Here is a 23,464-nt window from a genome sequence, read left to right as displayed (position 1 = left end):
CCAGGCTTTTTTATTTATTTATTTATTTTTTTTTTTTACTGGAGCTTGCCTGCAACTATTAAAATGACAAGGCTGGCTCGTGGCATGAAATTAAGGAGCTGAGGCCCATTGAGCTGGCCAGCTGATGGAGGCAGCGGATAATAAATCCAGGGGAGGAAAAGGTACAGGGAGAATGGATGAACGTGGCAGCTCAGTCAGCCTCAGGGGCTCTCAGGATGCCTTTATTAGCATGGCTGTTTTATTCCACACCTCTTTCTCTCACCGACCAAAAGCATCAATATGCACACTTAATCTCAAGACGGCGATGTGCTGTGTATTTGTGCTGTAAGGCACATTTTCTCTCTGTTTTATTCATTTTAACTAGGCGACTAGAGGAACATGTGCGCACGTTGGCAACAGCATACTTTTAATTTAGATTTACAGCGGTAATACAAACAAATCATAAACAGAATATATATATATATATATAGTACTTTTCTAGTTATAGTGTCCAGTCAAAGTGCTTTAATTCACCAATATGCATGTCTGTAGGCAATCTAGGGCAAGTTATTTGCCCAGGGGGTCATTGTCATGAGTTAAGAGGAATCTGGAATAGAATAGAATAGAATAGAATAGAATAGAATAGAATAGAATAGAATAGAATAGAATAAAACAGAATCTTCATTGTCATCTGTGAAACATTGTTCAAAGGAATTTGGGTGCAATTCTCCAGACAAAAACAATGTCTCACCTAAAAATAGACTTTAACTAATTACTGATATTTCACTTATCCCTTGATAAAACTTAAAACTGTACTAAATTACAGACATAAAAATAGGCAAGGTCAAATTGATTACTTTGCAGCATTCAGCACGGTGTTGGCAAATGGGTAAAAACTGTTTCTCAGTCTGTTGGCTCTGGTCTCTGCAGATCTGAAGCATTTGCCCGAAGGCAGGCGTTCAACCAGTATGTGCAAAGTCAAGCTCCTCCACCCCACTGAGTCACAGTTGTCCACTTAGTTTTGCATTCATTTCCAGCATGACCGCTCCTGAAGAAGCTAACCCTTGGCTAAGGTCCGCCAGTCTGTTCCGCCAGAGCTTCGGCGTGACTCGTCCTGTGTGTGCTGGCGGTGAAAACTGGTGGGCATCAAATGATTCATCGCACTCCCAGTGTGTTCTCGCTCGAAATCCCACAGCCGACTGGTCGCACAGACTGTCTGCCATCACTACATCGCACCCTCGAGCTGCCAGGCTGGCTAACCCTTTCATAAATCAACCTTTACGGTGCAGTCACAAGCTTTCTCTGTGACTCAGAGGTGTAATAGTGGCAGCCCCCTCCCGTCCCATGTCGGTCCTTTCAGAAGGCACACGTGTGACAATAATTATTCAAAACAGAAATTCAATAAAATATTACAAAATATTGGTAATTACAGTTATAACAGCGATATCGATGCTACATACAGTCTGTGACTGTCCAGGTTTTTAATAAATTCAAAAAATTGGAATATAATTGAAAATGTTACTTTTTTCAGTAACTTAGTTCACTAAGTAAAATACATACAGACTAATATGTTAAAAGCTTTATTTTTCTTTCTCTCACCGACCAAAAGCATAATTATGATTATTTTCTGTTTATAGCTAATAAAAAGCTCAATAATTAAGATTTGAATATTACATGAGAGGAAAAAAAAGACAAAACATTTAATTACAAAAACTGCATTAATCCATGCTTCAAACAGCTGAAAACTCTCTGGTACTCCGTCTCTAGAATCTCATTTAAATATCTGTGGGAAAAGTTTGGTGGGAATTATTTTATCAGGCATTGGACTGACAGAAGAACTAATACTCAAGATCCACTTTCAAAAGTTATGAGAACATCTGGTTCACCGGATGTGAAATGGAAATAATTGAGGTTTGATTAGGGACTTGTGCACAGAAGTGCGATTTGCATGTTTTTGTGAAGCTGAGCAGCAGAATGGACATTTGTTTTATTTCTTTCAGCAGTAAATCTGTTTTGGTTTGGGCTCCTCATTAGCGTGGCAGCGTCTAAAAAAGCCAAACAAGAGCAGAAGGAGCTGCGAGATTAAACGCAAAGTTGGCAGAGATTCATGCAATCCAGTACAGCAGTGCTGGAGAAAAAGAGAGCCCTTTTCTCCGAGCTTTTTCCTAAACCCTCTCTGTTATGGATCTATTATTTCTTATGTAATGACGCGCTCTGTGCCAGGGTCTGTCGGGCTGTCATTGAAGCACCCAGTGGGCTTTTTCTTCCAATAATGGAAGAAAAGGGCTTGAAAAACTGACGCTGTGTCAAGTCTGAAAACCCGAGCATTCACCCAACAAACACAATGGCTTTCAAAGCTTTGTTGGGTGTAAGAAAGATGTCAGTGAGCCCTTTTTAAAAAGCAATTTTTGTACTTTGCAAACAGACCACCAGCCTTTTCAGTCCAATACCACCCTCATAATTTAACCCACTTACTTTGGAACAAACAAGCACTTTATTAATTTTCCAAGAGGATTAAATAATTACTCTCAAAGCACTCCACTTGCATAACTGTCATGTTTTGTGGCTTAAGCCTGGGCTGCTAAAATAAAGTTAGCTCTTTTTGACCCCGGTACTGTGTCTCCTTCGTCTCATCTGCAGGGTTTTTAGGACGCAGTCGCTTGAATGGTATTACAACAACGTGAAGAGCCGCTTCAAGAGGTTCGGCAGCGCCAAGGTTCTGAAAACTCTGTACAGGAAGCACATCATCGAGAGAGGAGCGTTCTCTGATCTCCCAGGTAACTCCAGCGTCTGTCTTTCCTTTGACTGGCCATGTGTGTGTGTGTGCGTGTGTGTGAACTACATCAAGTCGCCGGCCTGCTGCCACATTAGACATGGTCGGATGAAAGGGATCTGTCTGGTTTGGCCAGAGACGTGTCAGACTTCATCAAGCCAAAGTTGTCGGGTCTTAGTTGGATCCACGGATAGGCTCATTATTCTGCTTTGGTAAATGATCACTCATTTTTCTTCTTTTACCAACACATTTTGCTCTGAAGGTTTGGCTTCTTTCTGTCTGACAGGCTAAAGTAGCGTTTTTCCTCACAGACTCAGATCTCAAACATCAGCTTTACACTGCTTGGAAAAACGTTGTTCAATTTCTTGAGACTGGGTTGTGATGCATTTTGAGATAGTTTAGCCTACTTCCTGTTGCCACCCTGGTTCTGTTTCAGAGATCTCTTGACTCTACAGGTTTGGAAGTATTAAACCTGAATGTGACTAAACTCAACCAACCAAGGTAGTTCATATTTTAACAAGCTGGTTATTTATTCATTTATGTTTTTCACACAAGTTCTGGTAGGTTAAGACATTTTTGTTCCTTTAGTAAAGTAAGCTATTGTTTTAAAAATGGCAGTTTGGATTGTTGCTCGCCACCGGACATGAAAATCGTTTTATCTTGAAACATTTTGGTGCGACAAACATTTTGCCTTCCATTTTTGGAAAATATCTGCTGCAATTCCTTTGCGTTTGAGTTGATAAAAGTGGGAAAACTGTCAATGAGCTTCTTCCTTGTAGCCGTTCTCCTTGTTAATCTGCTGTGACCAGTTGGCATCCTGCTCAGGGCGGCGGCGGCCAAGTGGGCTTCTGTTTTTAACCGGCTCACATTGAACTCCGTTCTGACCCAGTTGCATCTCGATCAGGCTGCGTCTGCGGCCCGACAAAGAGGCATTATTTCATATCCTGATTCACGGGATTACGGGGATGAAGAGCTGACAGACGGGATGATTCGGGTCGGGAATAAGGCGCCAGTGGATGAGCTCGAGACGAAGGGATGTTTGGGAATCCGTTGAATCTACAACATAAACGGTGTAAATCACCAGGTATCATAAAGCGCACCGAGAAAAGGATGCATTTTTGAAATGTTCAAAATAGAAACTTGAATCATTTAGCTGTCTAAATTATTTAATTCTGTTGGGTTTACGCCAATATTTCATCCATTAAGCACAACTTTGGCTGTGCTTAACATTGACGTAGCAACTCAATGTGAGTTGCTACGTCTGTCACTTTTATTATTGTAAAAATCATTTTTGATCTTTTCCGCTGTAGGGTGGTCTAAACTTTTCAAGCTCTTTTCTGCTAAACTGTAGACTCGGACTAAATGAGCTCCCCCTGTAAACTTCTATTTTGGTTTACCTCTCCACTTCTGTTCATCCCTCCTCTCTATTCCTCCATCATCAGGAGTAGGTCATGTTTCATTTCTAACACCAGCCAAATGGACTTTACTGCCCCCCGGTTTCCCTGTATGATTTAAGCATGTAGGACTTTGACATGTTGGCATACGAGTGTCCGGTAAGCCACTTGGATCTTCCTATAAGAGCGTCTTCGACTCTTACAGAAGAGTCTGATATGTTTACTTTTTCCTTCCGTCCCCCTTACAGAGTTCAATGTGAGAACAGACGTTGGTGTTGTACAGCTCGAAAAGGAAACTGCGGTTTTTATCTCCTTTTAATGTCAGATGCCATCTAAAGCCTCCTTTTCAGTGAATAATGGAGCATTTTAAGAGTTGCATTGAGTGTTTGAGCAGGACAGATTTTTGGTGCTCTGCAAAAGTATCAGTACTCCTTGAATTTTCCACCTCTGGCTACAATATAACCGCAAACATCATTACCTTTTTGGGGGATTTTTACAGACTGACACTCCGTAGCACAGCAGTGATTTTGTATTTAGTCCCCTTAAGTGAATTAATCTTGTGCTGCTAATATAGATGGAAGTATTTTTAAGTATATTTGTACTACTTTTACTCATCTAGAGACAGACATTCACATCCATTCTTATTTTCCAAGCATCTGAAGTTCACCCAGACAGCATCTGTGATCGTCATCTGCCAAGTTTTGCCGCAGATTGTAAGCCTGCACTTTAACCCGTCTATTCTAACATACTGTATTCTTAAATACAGCATTATTAATATCTTTTAAATTTCCCTTAATTTTTTTGTCTCCAAAGTCTTTGAACTACAGATTTTTTTTTATCAGAAGACTCTCGCTCTTTGGAAGCAAAATATAAAGGATGACTGATGACTCCCTCCAAGACTTTTGCACATGACTTTACAATATTATTGCTTTTAAATAAAGGTGTCTGGCCTAATTTCTCTGTTAATTAAAACTGATGAGTGAAGCTGACTCAACCCTGAACAGGAAGTCACTGCAATGCTAGATCTATATGACAGAAATATAATTTTAGGGTGGTTAAAAAGGCACATTTTATAAAACAGGTTGCTTTCACTGAAAGTCCCTACATTAAAGATGGCAAACTCAGTGGATCTAAGAACAAGGCTAAAGCAGTAAAAAAAAAAATTTAATTATAAAAAAAAAACACACAGAGAGATTCCCTTGTCATTTTGTGAGCTGCTATGTGTTATTATCCTTCACTCTGGTGCAAATTTACCATAAATACCATATTGTGATAAAATAGTGCACAGTCTGTAGTGATCATGGAAACCGCTAGCTTTTTGCCTTTTTATTTTTTTTATAAATCTTTTTTTACCTCGTTTTTACTACACTCCTGTAAGAAACTATTTGAACATTTTTATGACGGGTAAATCATGTTTATTTCTTGTTCGGGGATTAGTGATGTCCTAGTTTTGCTCCCCTGCCTTTTCTGTTTGCTGCTGCATCCCTCAAAACATCCGTGGGAAGCTTTGCACCTAAAGATAAATGGAGAAATACTAAAGCCTAGTGCCACCTTCTCACATGTGATTTTCTCTAGCGGAAAACCAAATAGAGGAAGGAAACTGCAGGATACGGTCGCAGGCATTGAAGTATCAGAGAGCAAACAGATCAAATCTTATGATCTCTGCAAAAATCAAAGAGAGAGATGTAGGCCTATTTGTGTGTCTGGGTGTTCATGTGCAGTCTGTTGACTGATGCATGCAATGATAAGGAAAATGATATCAAGTTAGCATTTGCACAAATCTAATTATCTTCAGGGCATTTTTTTAATGAGTTTAAGCCAGGCTGCCTTCTGAGAATGCCATGGGACAGGCTTCGTGACGAGCCCGTTTTTGTTTTTGCACTTAAGTTTCAGGGGATACCAAGTTTTCCAGGTCGAACTAATACAAAAACATGGCTTTGTAAGGTTGAACTAAAGTGAAAATTACTCTTAAAAGAAATTAAGATTCACACATAGTCTTAGCCTAGGGCTTCCCGTGTCATTAAGTGACTCCAAAAGCCTGTGTTTAATGGAAATCCAAAGTGTGTTTCTAAAGAGTGACCTTGGTTTTCGTTTCGGTGTTGTTCTGCCATAACGGCAGCAGAATTTAACAGCAAACACGCGCTGCAGAGGCAGGTTCACTTTCAGCAGATCTATAATCAGCCTTTTTAGTGCACTTTGGAAAATGAACCTGCTGAACTGTGGCTGTGGTCTTTCAGACACTTGGCGGGCTTTCGGCCGCGCCGGAGTCGTTTGTCATGTCGGTGCCGTTTGAGCCGAAGACTCACGGACCTGGAGCTCCGGCTGGAAGGAGCGGAGGGGCAAATGTTAAACAGGAGCCCAGAGCTGCCGCCGGAAAAAGGCAAACATCTGAGCTCCGGGGTCGGATCCAAATGCTTTTATGCAGATTTGTTCTTCTGTTTATGCATTCATATATGACCTAATTTTTGAAGTGATTTATGCAGGATTGTTTTTTGTCCCCCCCGCCCCTCCTATTACGGGCTGAACATTTCCAATCCCTTTAAGCTGTGTCTTTTATTTTTATTTTTATTTATTTATTTATTTTTTATATTTTTTTTTAATTTATTTTTGCTGCACCGTTCTCCTCTGCGTTGCTGCATTAGGGAAGATTAGTCCAATCAAAGACAAATTACTTGGGTTGCTTTCTGAAAAACTATGGAAATTAATTACAGAGGACCCTTTGCTCCCTCGTTTTGTGTTTCATCTCCGCGATTTTCAATCTCCAAAAGCTTTTGTTATGGCTTGTTAATTTCTGCAAATAACTCCCCTCCCTTGCTCCCCCCCACCCCCCAAAAAAACCAGACACCAGTCAAAGCTCAGCCTGACAGTCATTAAGATTTGGTTATATATGTTCCTCAGCATATATTTCCTCAGTTATATATGTTCCTCAGCGACTGAGCTCTTGTTTGTGGTATAATTTATGTTTATTACAGATTTAAATGTCAGCTCCATCACATTACTGTAAACTCCCAACTTGATCCCAAATTAAAGAGACAATAGACCATATGTGTGTTTGTTCCTCTCCTCCACCAGCCTGAATGATATAAACAGTCATCCTGTCAGCTCAGCCATTGTTCTGAGGACTTTGTTTACGGGGCTCGTGTGTGCTGCCAGATGCTGCGCTGTAATTGAAAGCAAACCGTCTGGACTGTCTGTCCTCCTCCTCCTGCTGCTGCTGCTGGCACTTCAGGAATGTTGTTAGTGGTTTGTTCATTTATACATCCTCATTTCGCTTCATTTTTATTTAGAGAATCTCTGCTTTTTTTTTTTTTTTAACTATACGACTGTGTCCTGTTGTATTTTATTAGGATTTTAAATGAAAGGTCAACGGAAAAATGTAATAACTCTGAAGTCGAAGGAAAGTATTCCTGGTGTTTTAAAGCGATTTCTAGGAATAAAGACCCAAAAAGAAAGAGCGACAGTCAGTTTAACGAACTTCTTAAGCGCTCTATTCCTGTTCTGAAACACAGTGGTGGCAGCATCATACTGTGGGGATGCCTTTGGTTAGCCAATGACGGGATAAATGGGACAATGTGAGGAGTTAAAATAGGGCAATACTGAATAAAAAGCTTTTGGGGAAAGACTTGAGACTGGATCAGAAATTCACCTTAATGAGACACATCTCGAGCTACGGTCGAATTGTTTGTATCAAAGCACTATTGCATCAAAACCACTACTGCCATCTGTTGGCAAAAGTAAATAGCAGCTGATATTTGTGTGTAAAGTAGGCGAGGTTTTCAAAAATCCAGCGCAAAATGACACAAAACGGAACTTATTTAACATATAAGCGCTTCTTCAAAGTTTTAACTAAGTCAATCCAAGACCACATATGCAAAAGCACTTTACAGGTATTTATTTGTAAAAGAAATAATAAAAGCTGCAAAATCAGCTCCATTTGGCCAGTCTGCGCTCAGAAACAAGGAATTTGGTTCCACTTTGCCAAAAAACAAAGATAATGCTTTTGTATGTGTGTGTATAAATATATAATATATGTATATTTGTGTTGTTTCAGCAAAAGAAGATGACAAGGTTGAATTGGTGCAAATATGTGTTGATCTGCACATTCTGTTGTGTGTTCAGGTTCATGGGCTGAAATCGCTTTTTGCCAGGCACTGCAGTTACTTCCTAAAAGGCTTTCAGATCTTGCGAAATGTCTATGTTCTGCCGACAGGGATTCTGAATTCAGCTGCGTGTGGTGCTATGAGAAGTGGGGGGAAAAAAAACAAAGCACTGTGATGGATTGAAGTGCGGTGCTGCATTGGCGGCACGTTCGTTGCCGCAGATTCGTCTTTCGTTACGTCGGAATGCTGAAAGTTATTCTTGTCAAGATACTCGTGACTTTGCTTCATCTCACTGTTGCATTCGGACAAGTAATGAGGAAAACAACCAAATTATTGCAATTAATATTCTTTCACAGTCACAGCGCTGCAACCTTAAAAACCGAATTTACCTCCTATATGTGCGGTTTTTGTTGTTCTGCCGCTTCAGAATGAAGATTTTAGAGCTGATGTTTTCGTGTGGTTAGGAAGAGCAGCCTCGCTGGTTTACATCAGCCAACTGCCTAGGATTCTCTGCAGAAGAACACTGTGTTCTCGCCCGTGCTGTGTGGGTTTTCTCCTGTTTCCTCCCACACTCTGTTTCAATCAATTAACCCTAAAAAAGTCAATAATCTCTCTTAAGTAGTATAATCAGCATCTAAGGAGGGTAGGATTATTGGAGATGAAGGATTGTGATTGCCACATTTTGTTGTCATAATTCCTTTAATGCTTAAGTTCTCGCTTAAACACTTAGTGAAATCTTTGTCTAAATGACTTACAGTAAATTTTAAATGTCCTCAAGAAGACCAGCTATATATTCTGTAATATGGTGGATCGCTGCCACTCTGCATCAACTGATGTAATGCTGTTTTATATTCCAGCAGCTATACTGAATCGTAGCTGTTGTTACATTATTCATAGAACTTATGGGTGAACAGCATTCATGTACAGAATAACCGAATCCATTTGGTCCTATTAAAGCATCTAATTATGCATTTATTTATTAATTAGGCAGCAGAATCATTTTAAAACAACACATAAAGTAGTTTGGGTATGTTGTTTTATTGTGTGCCGCTATTGTTGAAGGTTTGTAAATCCTCCTTTTGCCAATAGGACAATCCAGTCTTAAATAATATAGATCTTTGATTATTTCTGTTTGAACAATCGATCAACCAAAGTCATGGATCCTCCCTTATTCTCTCAGCACAACAGCTTCTCTTCTGGATTTGTGTTGAGGTGGTCATGGAGTAAGCTTGATCATGTCTATGCTTGGGATTTTATTCTTTCAAAAGACTCGGTGACAAATGCATCCACACAAAACCTTAACAAATGAAAAATCTGCTTTGCTGTCCTTTTTAACTACATACTGTAGTTTTTTTATGGCTCATCAAAGTTACAAAGCATCCACATTTCCACTTATTGCCAGGTAGTTGAAGTACTCCTCATATTTTTAAAATATATTTTAAAATAAAAAAAAAAAACTTTATAAGCTTGGTTTTAATCAGCCTCTCTTTTACTAAGAAACAGATACACCAAATAGCTGCAGCTGATCTCCTTCTTAAAACTGAAATCATAAAAATCACGCCTCAACTAAAAATAATGATAAACAGCAATAAACCATCAATGTCGTCAATGATCGCAGCTGCCCTATTTCATGAAACACAATGCGCATTCCTGAAAATCCTCTTCACATTAATCCAATCCAATCCAACTTTATTTGTAAAGCACTTTAAAACAACCACAGCTGATACAAAGTGCTGTACAGTAAAACACAACATAACAATAAAAAAATAAATAAAAAAAGAACTAAAAAAAAACAACAAAAAAAACTCTTACAGTTTAAAAACAAAAACATACAATTTAAAACTGGATCCCGCTGGTGTTGAAAGCCAAGTGAAATAAATGGGTTTTAAGAGAAAACTTTAAAAGTGGACAGTGAAGGGGCCTCTCTGACCTGCAAAGGCAAGGCGTTCCATAACTTTGGGCCAATGACAGAGAAAGCCCTGTCCCATCTGAGCTTCCTCCTGGATCTCGGTACCTCCAAGTTCAGCTGATCTGCTGACCTGAGAGACCGATAAGGTACGTAGGGGTAAAGAAGCTCAGAGAGGTAAGCCGGGGCAAGATTATGCAGTGATTTAAAAACAAACATAAGAATTTTTAAATGAATCCTAAAATATACAGGCAGCCAGTGAAGTGAGGCCAGGACAGGGGTCACATGTTCCCTCTTTCGAGTTCCTGTTAAAAGTCATGCAGCAGCATTCTGAACCAGCTGCAGATGTGAGAGCAGCGACTGACTGACTCCCAGATAAAGTGTGTTACAGTAATCCAATCGAGTGGAAATAAAAGCGTGGATCACTGTTTCAAAATGCTGCCTGGAAAGAAAAGATTTTACTGATGCCAATTGCCTTAAATGATAAAAGCTGGACTTAACCACTGCTCTGATTTGGTTGTCCAATTTAAAATCACTGTCCACCTTAAAACCAAGATCTGTAATAACAGGTTTAAAATGTACCTCCAAGTGTCCCAGATGAACAGAGGAGGACTCACAGGACCCACTGGGTCCAAACACCATCACCTCTGTTTTCTTGTCATTAAAATTTAAAAATTTCGAGGCCAACCAAGCTTTAATATCACCTAGACACCTAGACATTAACTCAACAACAGTATCTTCAGTCAGAGGCTTCGTCAGAAGTGCTTTAACACAGACCGCTGCTTATCAATAATGGCTACTAATAGTATTCAACTGAATTGACTTGAATTTCTTCCCTTAAAACCAGCACATGCTTCGTAGCTCAGCGTGTGCTCTCTTCTATTTCCTATTTCAAAGCAAGGCTAGGAGAAAAGGCTTTCTTTGATAAATCATATATTCCATCACATGTTCTATTTATATCCCAGGGCAAAAGAAAATCATGGATATACCACACTAAAGCTAACGTAAAAGTGTACATTTGAGAATTTTTATAGAGTTTGGGTTGAGATGAAATCAAAATTTCAGCTCACCTCCACAGTCTTTCAAATGCATAGAGATATACAACAGTATTTGTAAAGGAAATGGATACAGTACTCCTGTTTGCTAAAGGTTTAGCATATGCTTTGCATTCAAGAACACGACGCCGCGGGCTCCTTCCATATGACTGGCAAGTTTATTCAGCGTGTGCAAGCAGCGTTCCTTGTTTGCCTACTAGTCAGTGAGAGAATCTTTGGAGGCGCCTCCCCGACCCCGTTTTCTCTGACAGCAGTACTTTTGTGTCTACATCGTCCTCTGCTGCTGCAGGTAATTCCACCGATCTGTTGTCGTTTTCAGAAACCATAATCTAGCTCTAACCAAGCAGAAGCTGTGCAATTCTGTTCATTCAACGATTAGACTGACGGGGGGGAAAGGTCAAAGGAGAGGGTGACGTTCTCTGGGGCTTCCTGCACTGGGCTGTGTGCAGGCTGGGGGGGTTGGGGAAGGGGGAAGGACCTCCTCTAGGGAGTCAGATGTGCAGAGAAACATCAAACATTGTGTTTTCTTGTTGTGTCGCCGCGTGTCGATGTGACAGGTGAAATTGCTGGTTTTTGCACTCCCGCTTTGAAAAATCTCGCAGCGTTTTGACAAACAGCAGTTCTTCTTGAAACGATAAAGCTCACCTCGCAGACGGAGCTGCTGCTCCTGCTGAATGAAAAGTAGAGGGGGAGGAGGAATGCTACTCTCTTTATTCTGATGCATTTCGGGTTTTACTCTAAACGGTTTTTATTAAGTGTTTTTTTTTTTCTGCCCTTCACGGGAAGGCTCATGTTTAAAACTTGTCAAAACTTTGAGTGTGAGAGTGATGAGTTTGTGTGCTGCAGTCTTGGCGGTTTGACAGCTATGGCAGGGAAACGTGAGCCTGGCCTGTGCTGCTTAACATCAGGTTCGCACCGAACCACCAGGAGCGTTCGTCTGTGTCTGTGTCTGCCACCTGGCCATCAGGCTCCGCAACGGGACCGAATTAACTACGGAATACAGGGATCTGGCTAAGGAGGGCAGAGGAAAATGACGACATGTTGGAATAAGAGTGTGAACAAACACGGATCCAAGTTTCTTTTATGTTTAGTCTGTTCTATGAGTTTCCATTGAGCTTGTGTCAAGAAATGAAAATGAACCCAGAGGTGGATTTAGTGATGGACCTCTCTCTGCTTTGCCATGGTGGTTTGGCAATCACCAGCTACATTTTTTTTTTTTTTTGTTTTTTTCTGCAAGTTTCTAGTCTTTAAAAGCTGCATGTGAAAGTACAACCACTTCACTTTTACTGCCGGTTTAATGAGAAGCCCCCCAGGAGGCCTATCATACTGCAGCTAATGGGCCTCTGAGGGAATGTGAGCTTCTAAAAAGGGAAATCTTTTAACCAATAACCTTATCAGAGTGGTTCCTGTCCTTTAAATTAGACCAATTAACATGTAATGTGACTGAATTCACCTTTATACCACATTTACATTGCCGTAAATGTAGGTTTTCCTTGAGAATTGAGCAACTAAAGATAGCAGGACTGGAACAAAAAATAAGGCTTCAGAATATTTTTTGTCATATGTGTATATGTGTGTGATTGCTTTGAACCAGAAATTAAACAATGAGATGACCTGTCATTTTGCTAAGTGAATATCACACTGAAACAGAACTTCACAACCGACGAGACAACAGAACCGGGTTGGAAATCCAGTTAACAAAAAGGTTTCATGACACGATGCTCCAGCCGTAACCTACTTTTCCCGTGGCTGCAGCTGCGCCTTAAATCAGCGCGATTTGTGCAGGATGTTGGAGTTTCAGCATAAGGAGAGACCCTTTCATGATTTCCCTCCCCTCCGTGTTTCAGAAAGCAGCGTTCACGACGGAAGCAACGACAACGATGGCAGCGTCTGCGGCAGCGACTCCGTCTTCTACAAGCAGAGTGAAGGTGAGAGATGCGTTGACGAGCGGTCGGCACTGGCGGCGCCGCAGACGGGAAGTAATTACCATCAAAATAATCTTTGCCATTTCAGAGCCTTAATCTTTCGCGTTCTTTGTTGATATTCAGCGCCACCTTCAAAGTTTGACCCCTTCTCTGTTGTTCTAAACAAAATCACACGCAAACACTTAAGCAGAAATCCACCCAAATATATATTTGGAAGCAGAAGATGCAGTTGATATATATTTTTTTGTGAATTTTTAATGCACCCAAGACAATGTCTCCAAGCCCCTACAAAAAACAACAACCCACACTGTTGAAATTATTTTATTTTTTTTTTCTGTTCTTGTCCAGTCTTTTTCCTGCTTGAAGGGGGCCTAAAATTTAAGAAATCACAAAAAAATCTAAACTGAAATTGAATAAGAAACTAAATATGTATTTTTGCCCTGCAAATGTCAAGTTAGATAACTTTAAGAGGCTTTAACCCTGACGTATGTGAATATCTGAGCCATGTTTGTTGTTGTGGTAACAGGACACAGTATGGCCGAGACGCTCACAGTCGCCCTGCGTGTTGCTGAGGAAGCTATAGAGGAGGCCATCGCTAAGGCGGAGGAGTTCCGGGACAGTTTGGTAGGATGCTGTTTCACTTCTTTTTTTTTTTATGTTCTTCTCCTAATTTAAATATTTGCATGACCAACTTTCCCAGCCATGTCCTACTTCTCTCTGTCTGACCTCTGCATAATTGAGTCTCTCTGAATGAAACGTGTGTGTGTGTGTGTGCAGGAGAAGCAGAATGAGGCTCGATATCTGCGGGACCACAAAGATGAGCTCATAGAGGAACTCGCGACAACGATTGTGCAGAAGGTGAGCGGCGACAGGCTGCTTTGTCTTTTCACGACATTTTTGTTGCTCCGCATCATCAGCAAGCAGTAATGGAAACCATCATTATTAAAATGAGAATGAATAAATAATGAACTCATTGTGGATCAATTTGCATCAACGACGCATTCGAGCATGAAACATCGAGTCGAAACGAAGTAGGTTAATTGTAGTAAGATTATTCTAGTGTCCTACTTTGATAAGGAGGCTAGAGACTATTGAACATATTGCATTAGTATGATAGGATATGCTTATTTTTCGGAGGATTCCATCACTCTCTCTTCTTTCTTTCTTTCTTTCTTTCTTTTGTTTCCGTCAGATCATTCAGAGGAGGAAGCGATCAGAGATGCAGACAGAGTATGACTTTGTCTGGCCACAACCTCAATCTCTAGTCCAGTCCGGTGAGCTGCCATCTCCTTCTCAACCTCACACTTCATCACAGGACCCTCTGAAGAACCCCTACCCTCTGTGGGTGAGTCCCACCATTTCATCCCAAAATGTCTGGATGGTGGGTGTAAACCGTATTTGTGTGCAGAGACAGTTGGGTTTTTTTGTTTTTTTTCCCCCTAACCTACAGGCTGCATATTTGCAGTCTTGTTTGATAGCCCGGCTTATTTCTCTGCCTGTCCTATTGTGAACTTGTCGTTCCCTCTTAGTTCATGGAAAATTGAAAAACAAAGTGTGTGGACATGGTGCTTTGTGGAAAAATAATCAAATCTTCAGGTTTAAAAGGTAAAGGTCAGTGCTTGGTCTTTAATTTTATTCCAAAGAGCTACCCAGACCACACACCTTAACAACCGTAAACCTTCAAAGCACGCGCCCGCTTAGCTTGTTATTAACGCCGCGCTTGAGGCTCTTCTTAAAAACACAGAACTTTATCCATGTGGTCATTTATCATTTTCTCTGAGGATCCAGCAGAATCGTTGTCTAATGGAGAGCTGCATTCTGCTGCAATTAAAAGATCAAGATTAAAAAAAAAAATTTATTTACACAGAGTATTGCTTTAAAGGTGAAATGAACCCTAAAATTGACATTGATTTAGTAGAAATACTGGGCACTCTGTGGTGGCTTAGAATTCCCTCTAATATCACAGTTTTCTGGCCAATACTTGTTTTCCTCTCTACTGTAGATTTTCCCCCCTCAGGAAGTTAAAGTAAAGGAAACATTCTTCTCTAAATGTCATATTTCGGAAGCAGTTTTGGCAGATCTAAATAGAAAAATTAAAAATTGGACCTAAGACAATCCAAGCAAGCCGTTTAGTTTGCAACCCTTCCAGGTAATGTTTCAGTCTGGAGCGAAACGACACGCTGCGTACACGAGTTCATAGCAAAAACCAACCAGCAGCAGGATCGGCCTCCCACCGGATCCCGCCACCAGCCAGCAGGGACTCACACCGATTTGTCATTGTCGTGTGTGTGAGCGGAGCATCAAAGCTGGCCCCCCCTTCGGGCCTCTCAGTTTCCCGCTGTTTAACTCACAGAAGATCAAAGTCCTGCGAAATACGCGCGGATCCTCCTAAACTTCTCAGCCCGCCTGTTTATTAGCTTTCTGCAAACACACTCACCGAGACGCAGCGGATGCAAATGGACTCTCAGAGCCGCCTCACTGCTTGGCAGCACTACAGATTAAGATCATATCCCACTTGTTATAAGGCTTTATGCCTGTTATCTTAAGAGCGTTTATCCTTTCTGGCTTTCCCTGAAGCTAAACACAGAGAGCTATTGTTAACCACTTTAAATAACGTCTTAATGAACTCTAAAATTATGAGCCCGCTTTGAAGATTTCATGTAAAATTGGAAGTTGTGCTCTGAAAATAAACAACCCCTTTAATTAATTTGTGTCCAGAGGGAGGTTTTGTTATTGGGAATTGGTGCATAGTATTTTATTTGCTTGTTTTGGAGCTCCACCTGCTGTTGGGACTATTAAATCACGACCACCAATTTTATTTTTATTTTTTTTTTCTTTCCCTGGACAAAATAAGGTGAAAACTAACTAAAGAAGTGTTTAATCGTCTTGCAGCGGTCCCGGTCAGCGTTCTCCCTCACAAGTGACGACTCCCCAGAGAAAGGTCCAGAGGAGGAGGAGGAGGCGGCAGCTGCTGCTGCTGCTGGTGGAGGCGCTCTGCAGGAGTACGCTTCTCTAAAGAGGGAGGGCAAGGCTGCATCGCTACCCGGCTGGAAAAGCATGGATCGCTTGGACAACTCAAGTAAAGATCCCAGTGTCGTTCACCTTATCGCTTGTCTTGATGCAGAGACTTAGAGAAGCATTTATACCCCTTTAGCTCTTTCAGTATTTGTCACAAAGTGTTTAGTGCACCACAGAATGATTTACCCCAAGGATCTAAATCCTGTGGCTCTTTGAACTTTTCACAACTTTTTATAACTCTGGCTTAAAAAGACAAAGAATCAACTAATGTTTTAAATTTGAGTTTCATAAAAAAAAAACTGGTTGTACCAATTTTATTTTTTTTCATGTCATAAGTGGTTTTTTATCGACAGAATGACACACAAAAAAAACTAATGAAATTGTTTTAGGTTTACTTTTGCTATCATTAAGTTGGAAACTTTTTTTTACATTCCAAAACGTTCAATATCACACATAAGAAAATGTATCCATCCTCTTTCCTGGAAACATTTTATGCTTTTATTTATTTTAAAACATAAAATCAGTTGGAAAATGGACTTCTTTCAAAAGATTTTCTGAAGTCGATGTTTATCAAAAATTATAAGTTCTCTTTTCTTAAAGAGCATTTGCTGCTCTGAACAAGTCTTGTTTAGTTGGACAGACGGCAAATCTGGATTTTGCCTGCAGAAAAATGTCGTTCTACACAGTATTTACTCAGGGAGGCTAAATTCAAATCTATGCCACACTTTTCAGATTTTTTTAATTTCCAAAAAGTGTAGAAAATCTCTGAAGTTTTTTTCTTTTTTTCATCTTTTTCCTCAAACATCCTGATGGCTTTGTGCTTCCAGGCGCATCCTCGGTGCTGCATAGCCCGGACGGAAACTGGATCGCTCTGCACAGCTCGCAGCTCTCCCGGCCCAGTCTGCTCACCAAGAGGAAGAGCCTGGTGTTCAGCGTCCTGGAGAAGGAGTCCAGGGTGGTCTCTGCGTACGACGAGATGGGCTCCGACTCGGAGGAGGAAGACGAGGATGATGATGGCGGGTGGGGCGCAGCACTCCAACAGTTTCGCCGCAAATTGTCCGATGAGACTTACTACACGGACTCGCAGCACGACCCTGAGTGGACTTACACCCAGCACCCTGCTGTTACCTCGCCGTCCTCTGGCCTGTACACCAACACGGAGACCCTCAACTCGGACTCCGAGGCTTCGTCGGTTCTGTCTGCGTGTCCTCGCAAACCCACTCACAACTTATTGAGGAGGAAGGGACCGGCGGACTCTCAGCTGCATCCTCGCCAGCAGCCGTTGTACCATCCGCCCCTCCAGCAGAGCTTATCCCAACACTCAGCCCACACAGAGGCGCTGGATGTGAACTTTAACCCCAAGGTGATGCTTCCTTCACGTATTTCATAGAGGCAGGTTGGAGAAAAAAACAATTTACCAATCTAGATTCATTCTATAGTAATTTGGCCTCCAGGTGAACTTGAGAAATTTTAATTACTGAAATAAGATGAAGCTGACCAATGAAAATCAGACATTTCACCTCTCCTGCTGTTTGTTTAGCAGGTGACGGGAGACAGCAGCGACGCGGACGACAAGCAGTGTGTCCGAAGATCACGGAGACGCAGGAAAAGTAGAAAGGAGTCGTCAACGGACCAGAACAAACCCGGAGGTCCGAACCATGCACAGTCCATCTACCCCTTAGCACAGGTAACACTTCTAACGGTTGCTTATTTGTGTCTCTTCATCTCTGCTGTGTCACCAACGATTTTGCTCATGTCTGCTACCAAACAGGTGTGTTTTTTTTTTAATGCCGTTGCGTATTCTCTGTAGTGGGCCAGATGATTTTAACCCCTGTGATTTGCGTGTTTCAGGAGAACAGTGGTTTTCTACTCAACGCTCTGCTGAAGAGAGGTTTAAGTGAGGAGCAGCCGGTGCCTGACGGTACGCTAGCAGCACCAGCTGCACCAGACGGCCTCAAACTAGATGCCCTGACAGCAGGAGAGCCAGAGCCCTCAGACATGGTAGCTCCAAATTCTCCACCGCCCAACTCTGCTCAGCTTGACTCCATGTCCCCGGGGCCAGAGATCGTCTCCAGGAGTCCGGGGCCTGGATCTGGCTCTGGAGATTCTCTGGAAGTGGAAATACGATCTAAGCTCAGTCGGCTGGTCAGCCGAGGGAACAGCAAAGACGGCGTTTCATCCGACGAGGAGGACAAGCAGACGGAGAAAGAAAGCGAGAGGCAGAAAGAGAAATCGAGACCAAGAGAAACGGAGAGGCAAAGGCAGCGTGCAAGTGTCAAGAGAGAGAAAGAAAGTGGAGCGACGGAACAGGTGAACGGGCAGCAGATGAAACGGGCTCCCGGATTAGCAAAGAGCGCCTCGGCGCGAGAGGAAACGGGAGCTCAGGAGAGGAGGTTAGAGAAAAGAGCGGAGAGTTTCGTAGAGAGAGTAGCCGAGAAGGAGCAGAAAAGAGGAGAGGTGAACAGAGTAAGTAAGAAACAGCGCAAGAGAGATGGAGAGAAGGAGGCGGCGCACAAAGGTGGAGCCAGGAGGAGCGGATCCAGTGCAAGTTCCCCTGCTGTTTCTCCTTCTTCCCAGGAGGGGGGGCTGTCAAACAACCAGGTGAGACGAGAGATTAGAAACACATTCGTTCTCAGTCGTTCTCTGTCTCTGGCTTGTATGCCTGTTTTGTCTGCTTGTCTCCCATCATGGCATCCTTCAAAGTTGTATTTACACTGCTTTTGTCCTCCTTTGCGCTCACTGCTTCGGTGTGTTTCGTCTGCTTGGTTTTATTTGCCTCGTGTGTTTCTATGCGTGCGTGTGCGTGTGCGTGTGTGTGTGTGTGTGTGTGTGCGTGCGTGTGTGCGTGTGCGTGCGTGCGTGCGTGCGTGTGTGTGTGTTTGTATCAGGTGGGACAGAATGACTTGGAACAACAACAGAGGCTTCAGTTGCTCTCTTCCGTCTTGCAGCAGGTGAGATCATTGTGCGGCCGGAGAGCAAAGCGAATCGTCCCGTCTTTGCAGGCACTCAAACATCCGCTTCACTCTCAACGTAATCCAGCATGGTGTAAAACTATTAAAGCGCATGAGTTGGCAACCTCTCTCTCTGGAAAAATATTTTTAATAATGAAAGCCTCCAAAGGTCAGAATGAATCACAGCCGTTGGTCCGGTAATTTTTCATCTGTGAAGCGCACGCCAAAGAAGTCTGCCTCCATTCTCCTCTGCGCACGCCGCACTGCGAAAGTATTCATACCTGTTAAACAACATCAGTTTATCTAATTGGGATTGTATCTCATGGAACCACAGAAAGCAGTGTGTGATTGTATAGCAGAATGGAAGAAATATCTGGTGTTCAACATGTTGTAGAAATAAAAGTGGGTTAGGGCTGCACAGTGGAGCAGATGGTATGACTGCTGCCAGAAGGTTGTGGGTTCAAACCCCAGCTGGAGTCTTTCTGCATGGAGTTTGCATATTCTCTCCAGGTACTTTGACCGTTTCATTAATTGGCCTATTTAAAATTTACTTCCCCTTTCTAATTATCTGTTACATTTTGTTTGTGTAACACATAAAACAACAATAATTGTAAGACTGATTTTAATAGCTGTAATGTGAGAAAAACTGAAAAAGAACCAGGGGTTGGTTACTTTTCTGAGGCTCTGTATGTTTGACTTTCCATTTAGAAAGGAAGACAACAGACAACTCATCTCTGATGTTTTTGGAAGAAAAAAAAGTCAGATATGCACACATTAAATTAGTACAAATGGGAACGAATATCACACATCAAAACACAAGACAGTAAAATAAAATGCTTATGAAATTATTTTAATTAGAAGTCCTTACTGCAGCGTCTTAGCTTAATAGTTGTTTTCCAGTCAACTCTGACTAATCAGCACAAAGTCAGGTACAAACACTCACGCACACACACACACACACCCCTCTGAAAAGTGAGAGTTATGGTTGGTCATTAGGGACATCATGAATGCTTCTCTGAGTCACGCCTGCTTCCGACAAGGTGAATGGAAAATGTAGTCGTAACATCTATTTCTGTCGGTTTTCTTATCCCCCTTTTGGGAATTCATTGGGGGAGAAAAAGATTTGTTTATCTATTTTGGTCTTTTCTGTCCATTTTCAGCTTTTGCATCAAACGTACGCTCTTTTCAAAGACAGCCGCACAGAGTTCGGCTTTTATTAAATGAATCAATGTGAAGTAGTGACTCTTCTGTATTGCGTAGCCGCCCGGCTGATGTAATTATCCGCTATATTCCTCATCTGCGTCATCGTCAGCATGTACGTGCACAAATAAGAAGCTGGCTTTTGTTTTTCAGAAAACATGAATAAAGATTCATATCGGGGTAACATAAGCCTTGGTGCACCTTTTCACCTGGTCTCCCTTTGAAAATAAATATTTTATTTCAAGGGACTTCTTGGTAAAATAACGGTTAATTAAGACGGATGATGGCTCGCTACAGCTGCAGGTGTAGCTGAGCAGAATTTCATTAGACATTAGGAGCGGATCATTGGACGAAGCTACGTGCGATGCCGCAGGTCCGTGTTCCCGTTAGAAATTTAACAAGACGGCGAGAAAACGAGGCTCAGAGTGATTGAACAAACATAAATTGTTTGATGCCGGCTCCTTCCAATGGACGAGGACGTCTTCACACGGCTATTGAGCGGCTCAGATCGATACATATCTCATGGCCGACATCACTGAATCGGGATGAAAGAAAAGATGCCACCTCCTTTGTTTTGTTCCCATCCATGTGCCTGCTTCTTCTAACATTACCTCAAAACACCTTTCAGAGAGTCACACTTGCTTAAAATAAGATCAATAAGCCTGAGAAGGGACTGATCAAAGTGCCACCCAACGATTTATTCATTATTGATCAAAACACGTCTCCCTTTATGTCCGCAGTGTGTTTGTCTCTTCAGGGGGAATACATCAGCTGCTGTTTTTGCTTTCACATCTTTGCTATTCAGTCATACACACACACACATACTCCACTCCTTCACGTGCACTGGAACCCATGGCGAAGATGTGAAGAAAATAATTTAACTAATCTAACAAAATAACTCATTTTTACAAAATTATTTGGGGCTCAATTATTGGTACCTTTGAGAAATTTTGTAAAATAAACATAACTGGAACCGTTTTATTTAGAATCTTTAATTAGTAATCCAGGACTTCCTGTTTCCCATGCATATGGAGAGCCATTTATTTATTTAATTTTGACTGAAATGGCTCTCCGTAAGCCGAAGTACCCACGCACGTATGGAGAGAACATCAAACTCCACACAGTCCAGGGTTTGAACACACAGCTTTCTTGCTGACCAGTTTACCACAAAATAAATGTGATAAATTAGTAATCAAATGAGCTAATTCCTGCCAATTCATCTGTTTGTTAATCAACACGTGCTGTTCATTCTGATGCTGTTTTGATATTTAAGACACCACCCATCTCTCTAAATTTGTCTGTCTGCTTTTGGGCACATTTCTCCTAATTTGTGTCATATCCCATGTCCTTGTTTTGCACTCCTGCTGTTTCTGTGATTAATTTCAAGCTCAAACAAGGTTGATGTGTGTCCCTGCAATGTGTTTTTGTACAACCTGAGAGTTCTGAGGTTAGGATTTCTAAAAAAAAAAACAAAAGAATGTTTTTTTCTCTCCTTAATTGGACTTAAATACTTTACCCAATGAGCCCAATAAAAATGCACTCTTATGTCTTTACATCTACTTTTACAATCGTATACAAAATTTCTTTGATACTAGAAAAGTTTTGTTTTTAACTTTTCTTTCAGTTTTTTTTTTTTTGTTTTGTTTTTTTTTGCACAAAAAAATGTATTACTTGCATTTTTGCACCCTTGATTGCTGGCACTAATAAATAGACACATGTGCTTCTTTGTTTTCCGATCAAAGCAAAAGTATTCAGCAGCCTCACTGTGCAGCATCACCACAGAAGTGCTGAAGGTCTTGAACGCCACAGAGGATCTGATTGGAGAGGCTGGCGGTGAGAGCTACACCCCGTCCGAGTCCATGAGTGCCTCTCCCATATCCAGCAGCTCCGAGACACGCAGGCTGGACCAGAGGCTTACCAAGATGGAGGAGAATGTAGGCTATGTAACCGTATCAGACTGAACAGAACAAAGGTTGTTGACGGGCACTGACGGTTTAGCTCTTCTTGACTGTGCAGGTGTACCTCGCTGCTGGAGCTGTGTATGGCCTGGAGGGGGCGCTAGGAGAACTGGAGCAATGTGCGCGCAGTATTAGCAGTGGGACCACAGATACTGATCTGGCCTTCCTGGAGGACCAGGTCGCCACTGCGGCAGCTCAGGTCCAGCAGTCTGAACTACAGGTACTTAGTAGGATTGTTTGTTTTGGGGGGGGAGGATATATGCGGTGCTTGTTCATAAGTCAAAGGTCTTCTTGTGAATGACTTGTCTTTGTTTTGAAGATATCAAACATCGAGGCCAGAATTTCAGCTCTGAAAACAGCTGGGTTAAATGTGACTGTCTGCAATCGCTTCTCAAAGATAAAGCCAAAGTCCAAGGTATCTCTGCCCTTCAGATTCCCTTATTTTTTTCATATTCTGAAGATTTTTGCTGATAAAAAGTAGCGTACCATAACATGACCTCCATCAAAATCCAGTTTTGCTCGTTTCGGAGTTTGTAAACTACATAACTGTGTCTATTCCAGCCTGAAACACTGGACTCGTCGCGCCATCAGAGAAGGAAACTCCCAGCACCTCCATTAAAAGGTATTAATCCAGCTGTTTCCGTTTAGTCTGCAGAAAACTAGACGTGCACGGAGAAAACCAGAGATAGAATTTATTTTTTTTTTTTGGAGATATTTGAGAACATTTTTCTAAATATATTTAGAAAAATTTATATTATAAGCTGATATTCTGTATATTCACCAGTAAGGAAGAGTAACCAAATCACCTCAGCATGGAGTAAATAGTACATCTTTTTCAGCTGATATAACATGAGTGTATGGGAGTCTAAAAGAGACACAGAGGAACAGGAAGATTTTTTTTTTCACCTCCAAAGAAAAAGCTGCTCCTGAATAGATGCAAAAGTGAATACATTTGCTAAAAACAGACATAACAGACATAAAGTACCCAAATGGAAACACACACCCAGTACAGGTTGATAAGGCTGTTTTATCGAGCTACAAGAAGTCGTCTCCCTTTCATGTTTGTAAATGGATTTTTTTTTTCCTAATTGGAGCTTTCTTTATATTCTTTTTAGTCTTCACTCTTCTCCCTACAAAAGCTTTGTGTCAGGCTAGCTTTATCAGCGCGGTTTGAAAATGGAGTGATGGATCACGTCATTCGTTCC

The 23,464-nt window shown here is 41.6% G+C and overlaps 1 protein-coding gene across 5 annotated transcripts in view; it reads left to right on the top strand.

Moving 5' to 3' along the window:
• myripb (myosin VIIA and Rab interacting protein b) overlaps nucleotides 1–23,464 on the top strand; it is a 114,650-nt gene that overhangs the window by 87,005 nt on the left and 4,181 nt on the right. Inside the window, exons 4-17 of one of the 5 annotated variants that reach the window (XM_008438597.3) lie at nucleotides 2,620–2,756; nucleotides 13,055–13,135; nucleotides 13,659–13,756; nucleotides 13,910–13,990; nucleotides 14,325–14,477; nucleotides 16,025–16,211; nucleotides 16,978–17,513; nucleotides 17,694–17,837; nucleotides 18,002–18,751; nucleotides 19,039–19,101; nucleotides 22,044–22,235; nucleotides 22,318–22,479; nucleotides 22,579–22,674; nucleotides 22,821–22,881. In XM_008438597.3, coding sequence (XP_008436819.1) covers nucleotides 2,620–2,756; nucleotides 13,055–13,135; nucleotides 13,659–13,756; nucleotides 13,910–13,990; nucleotides 14,325–14,477; nucleotides 16,025–16,211; nucleotides 16,978–17,513; nucleotides 17,694–17,837; nucleotides 18,002–18,751; nucleotides 19,039–19,101; nucleotides 22,044–22,235; nucleotides 22,318–22,479; nucleotides 22,579–22,674; nucleotides 22,821–22,881 — 2,741 coding nt within the window. Of the gene's footprint in view, nucleotides 1–2,619; nucleotides 2,757–13,054; nucleotides 13,136–13,658; nucleotides 13,757–13,909; nucleotides 13,991–14,324; nucleotides 14,478–16,024; nucleotides 16,212–16,977; nucleotides 17,514–17,690; nucleotides 17,838–18,001; nucleotides 18,752–19,038; nucleotides 22,015–22,043; nucleotides 22,236–22,317; nucleotides 22,480–22,578; nucleotides 22,675–22,820; nucleotides 22,882–23,464 lie in introns of those variants that run through there. The other 4 variants (XM_008438596.3, XM_008438598.3, XM_081601468.1 and 1 more) reach the window with 4 other exon arrangements.

This window comes from Poecilia reticulata, chromosome 20 (assembly GCF_904066995.2).
Source record: "Poecilia reticulata chromosome 20, P_reticulata-male-v2, whole genome shotgun sequence".
NCBI classification, from domain to species: domain Eukaryota; kingdom Metazoa; phylum Chordata; class Actinopteri; order Cyprinodontiformes; family Poeciliidae; genus Poecilia; species Poecilia reticulata.
The sequence above is the reverse complement of the archived record's forward strand: the minus strand, read 5'-3'. Positions and strand labels throughout refer to the sequence as shown.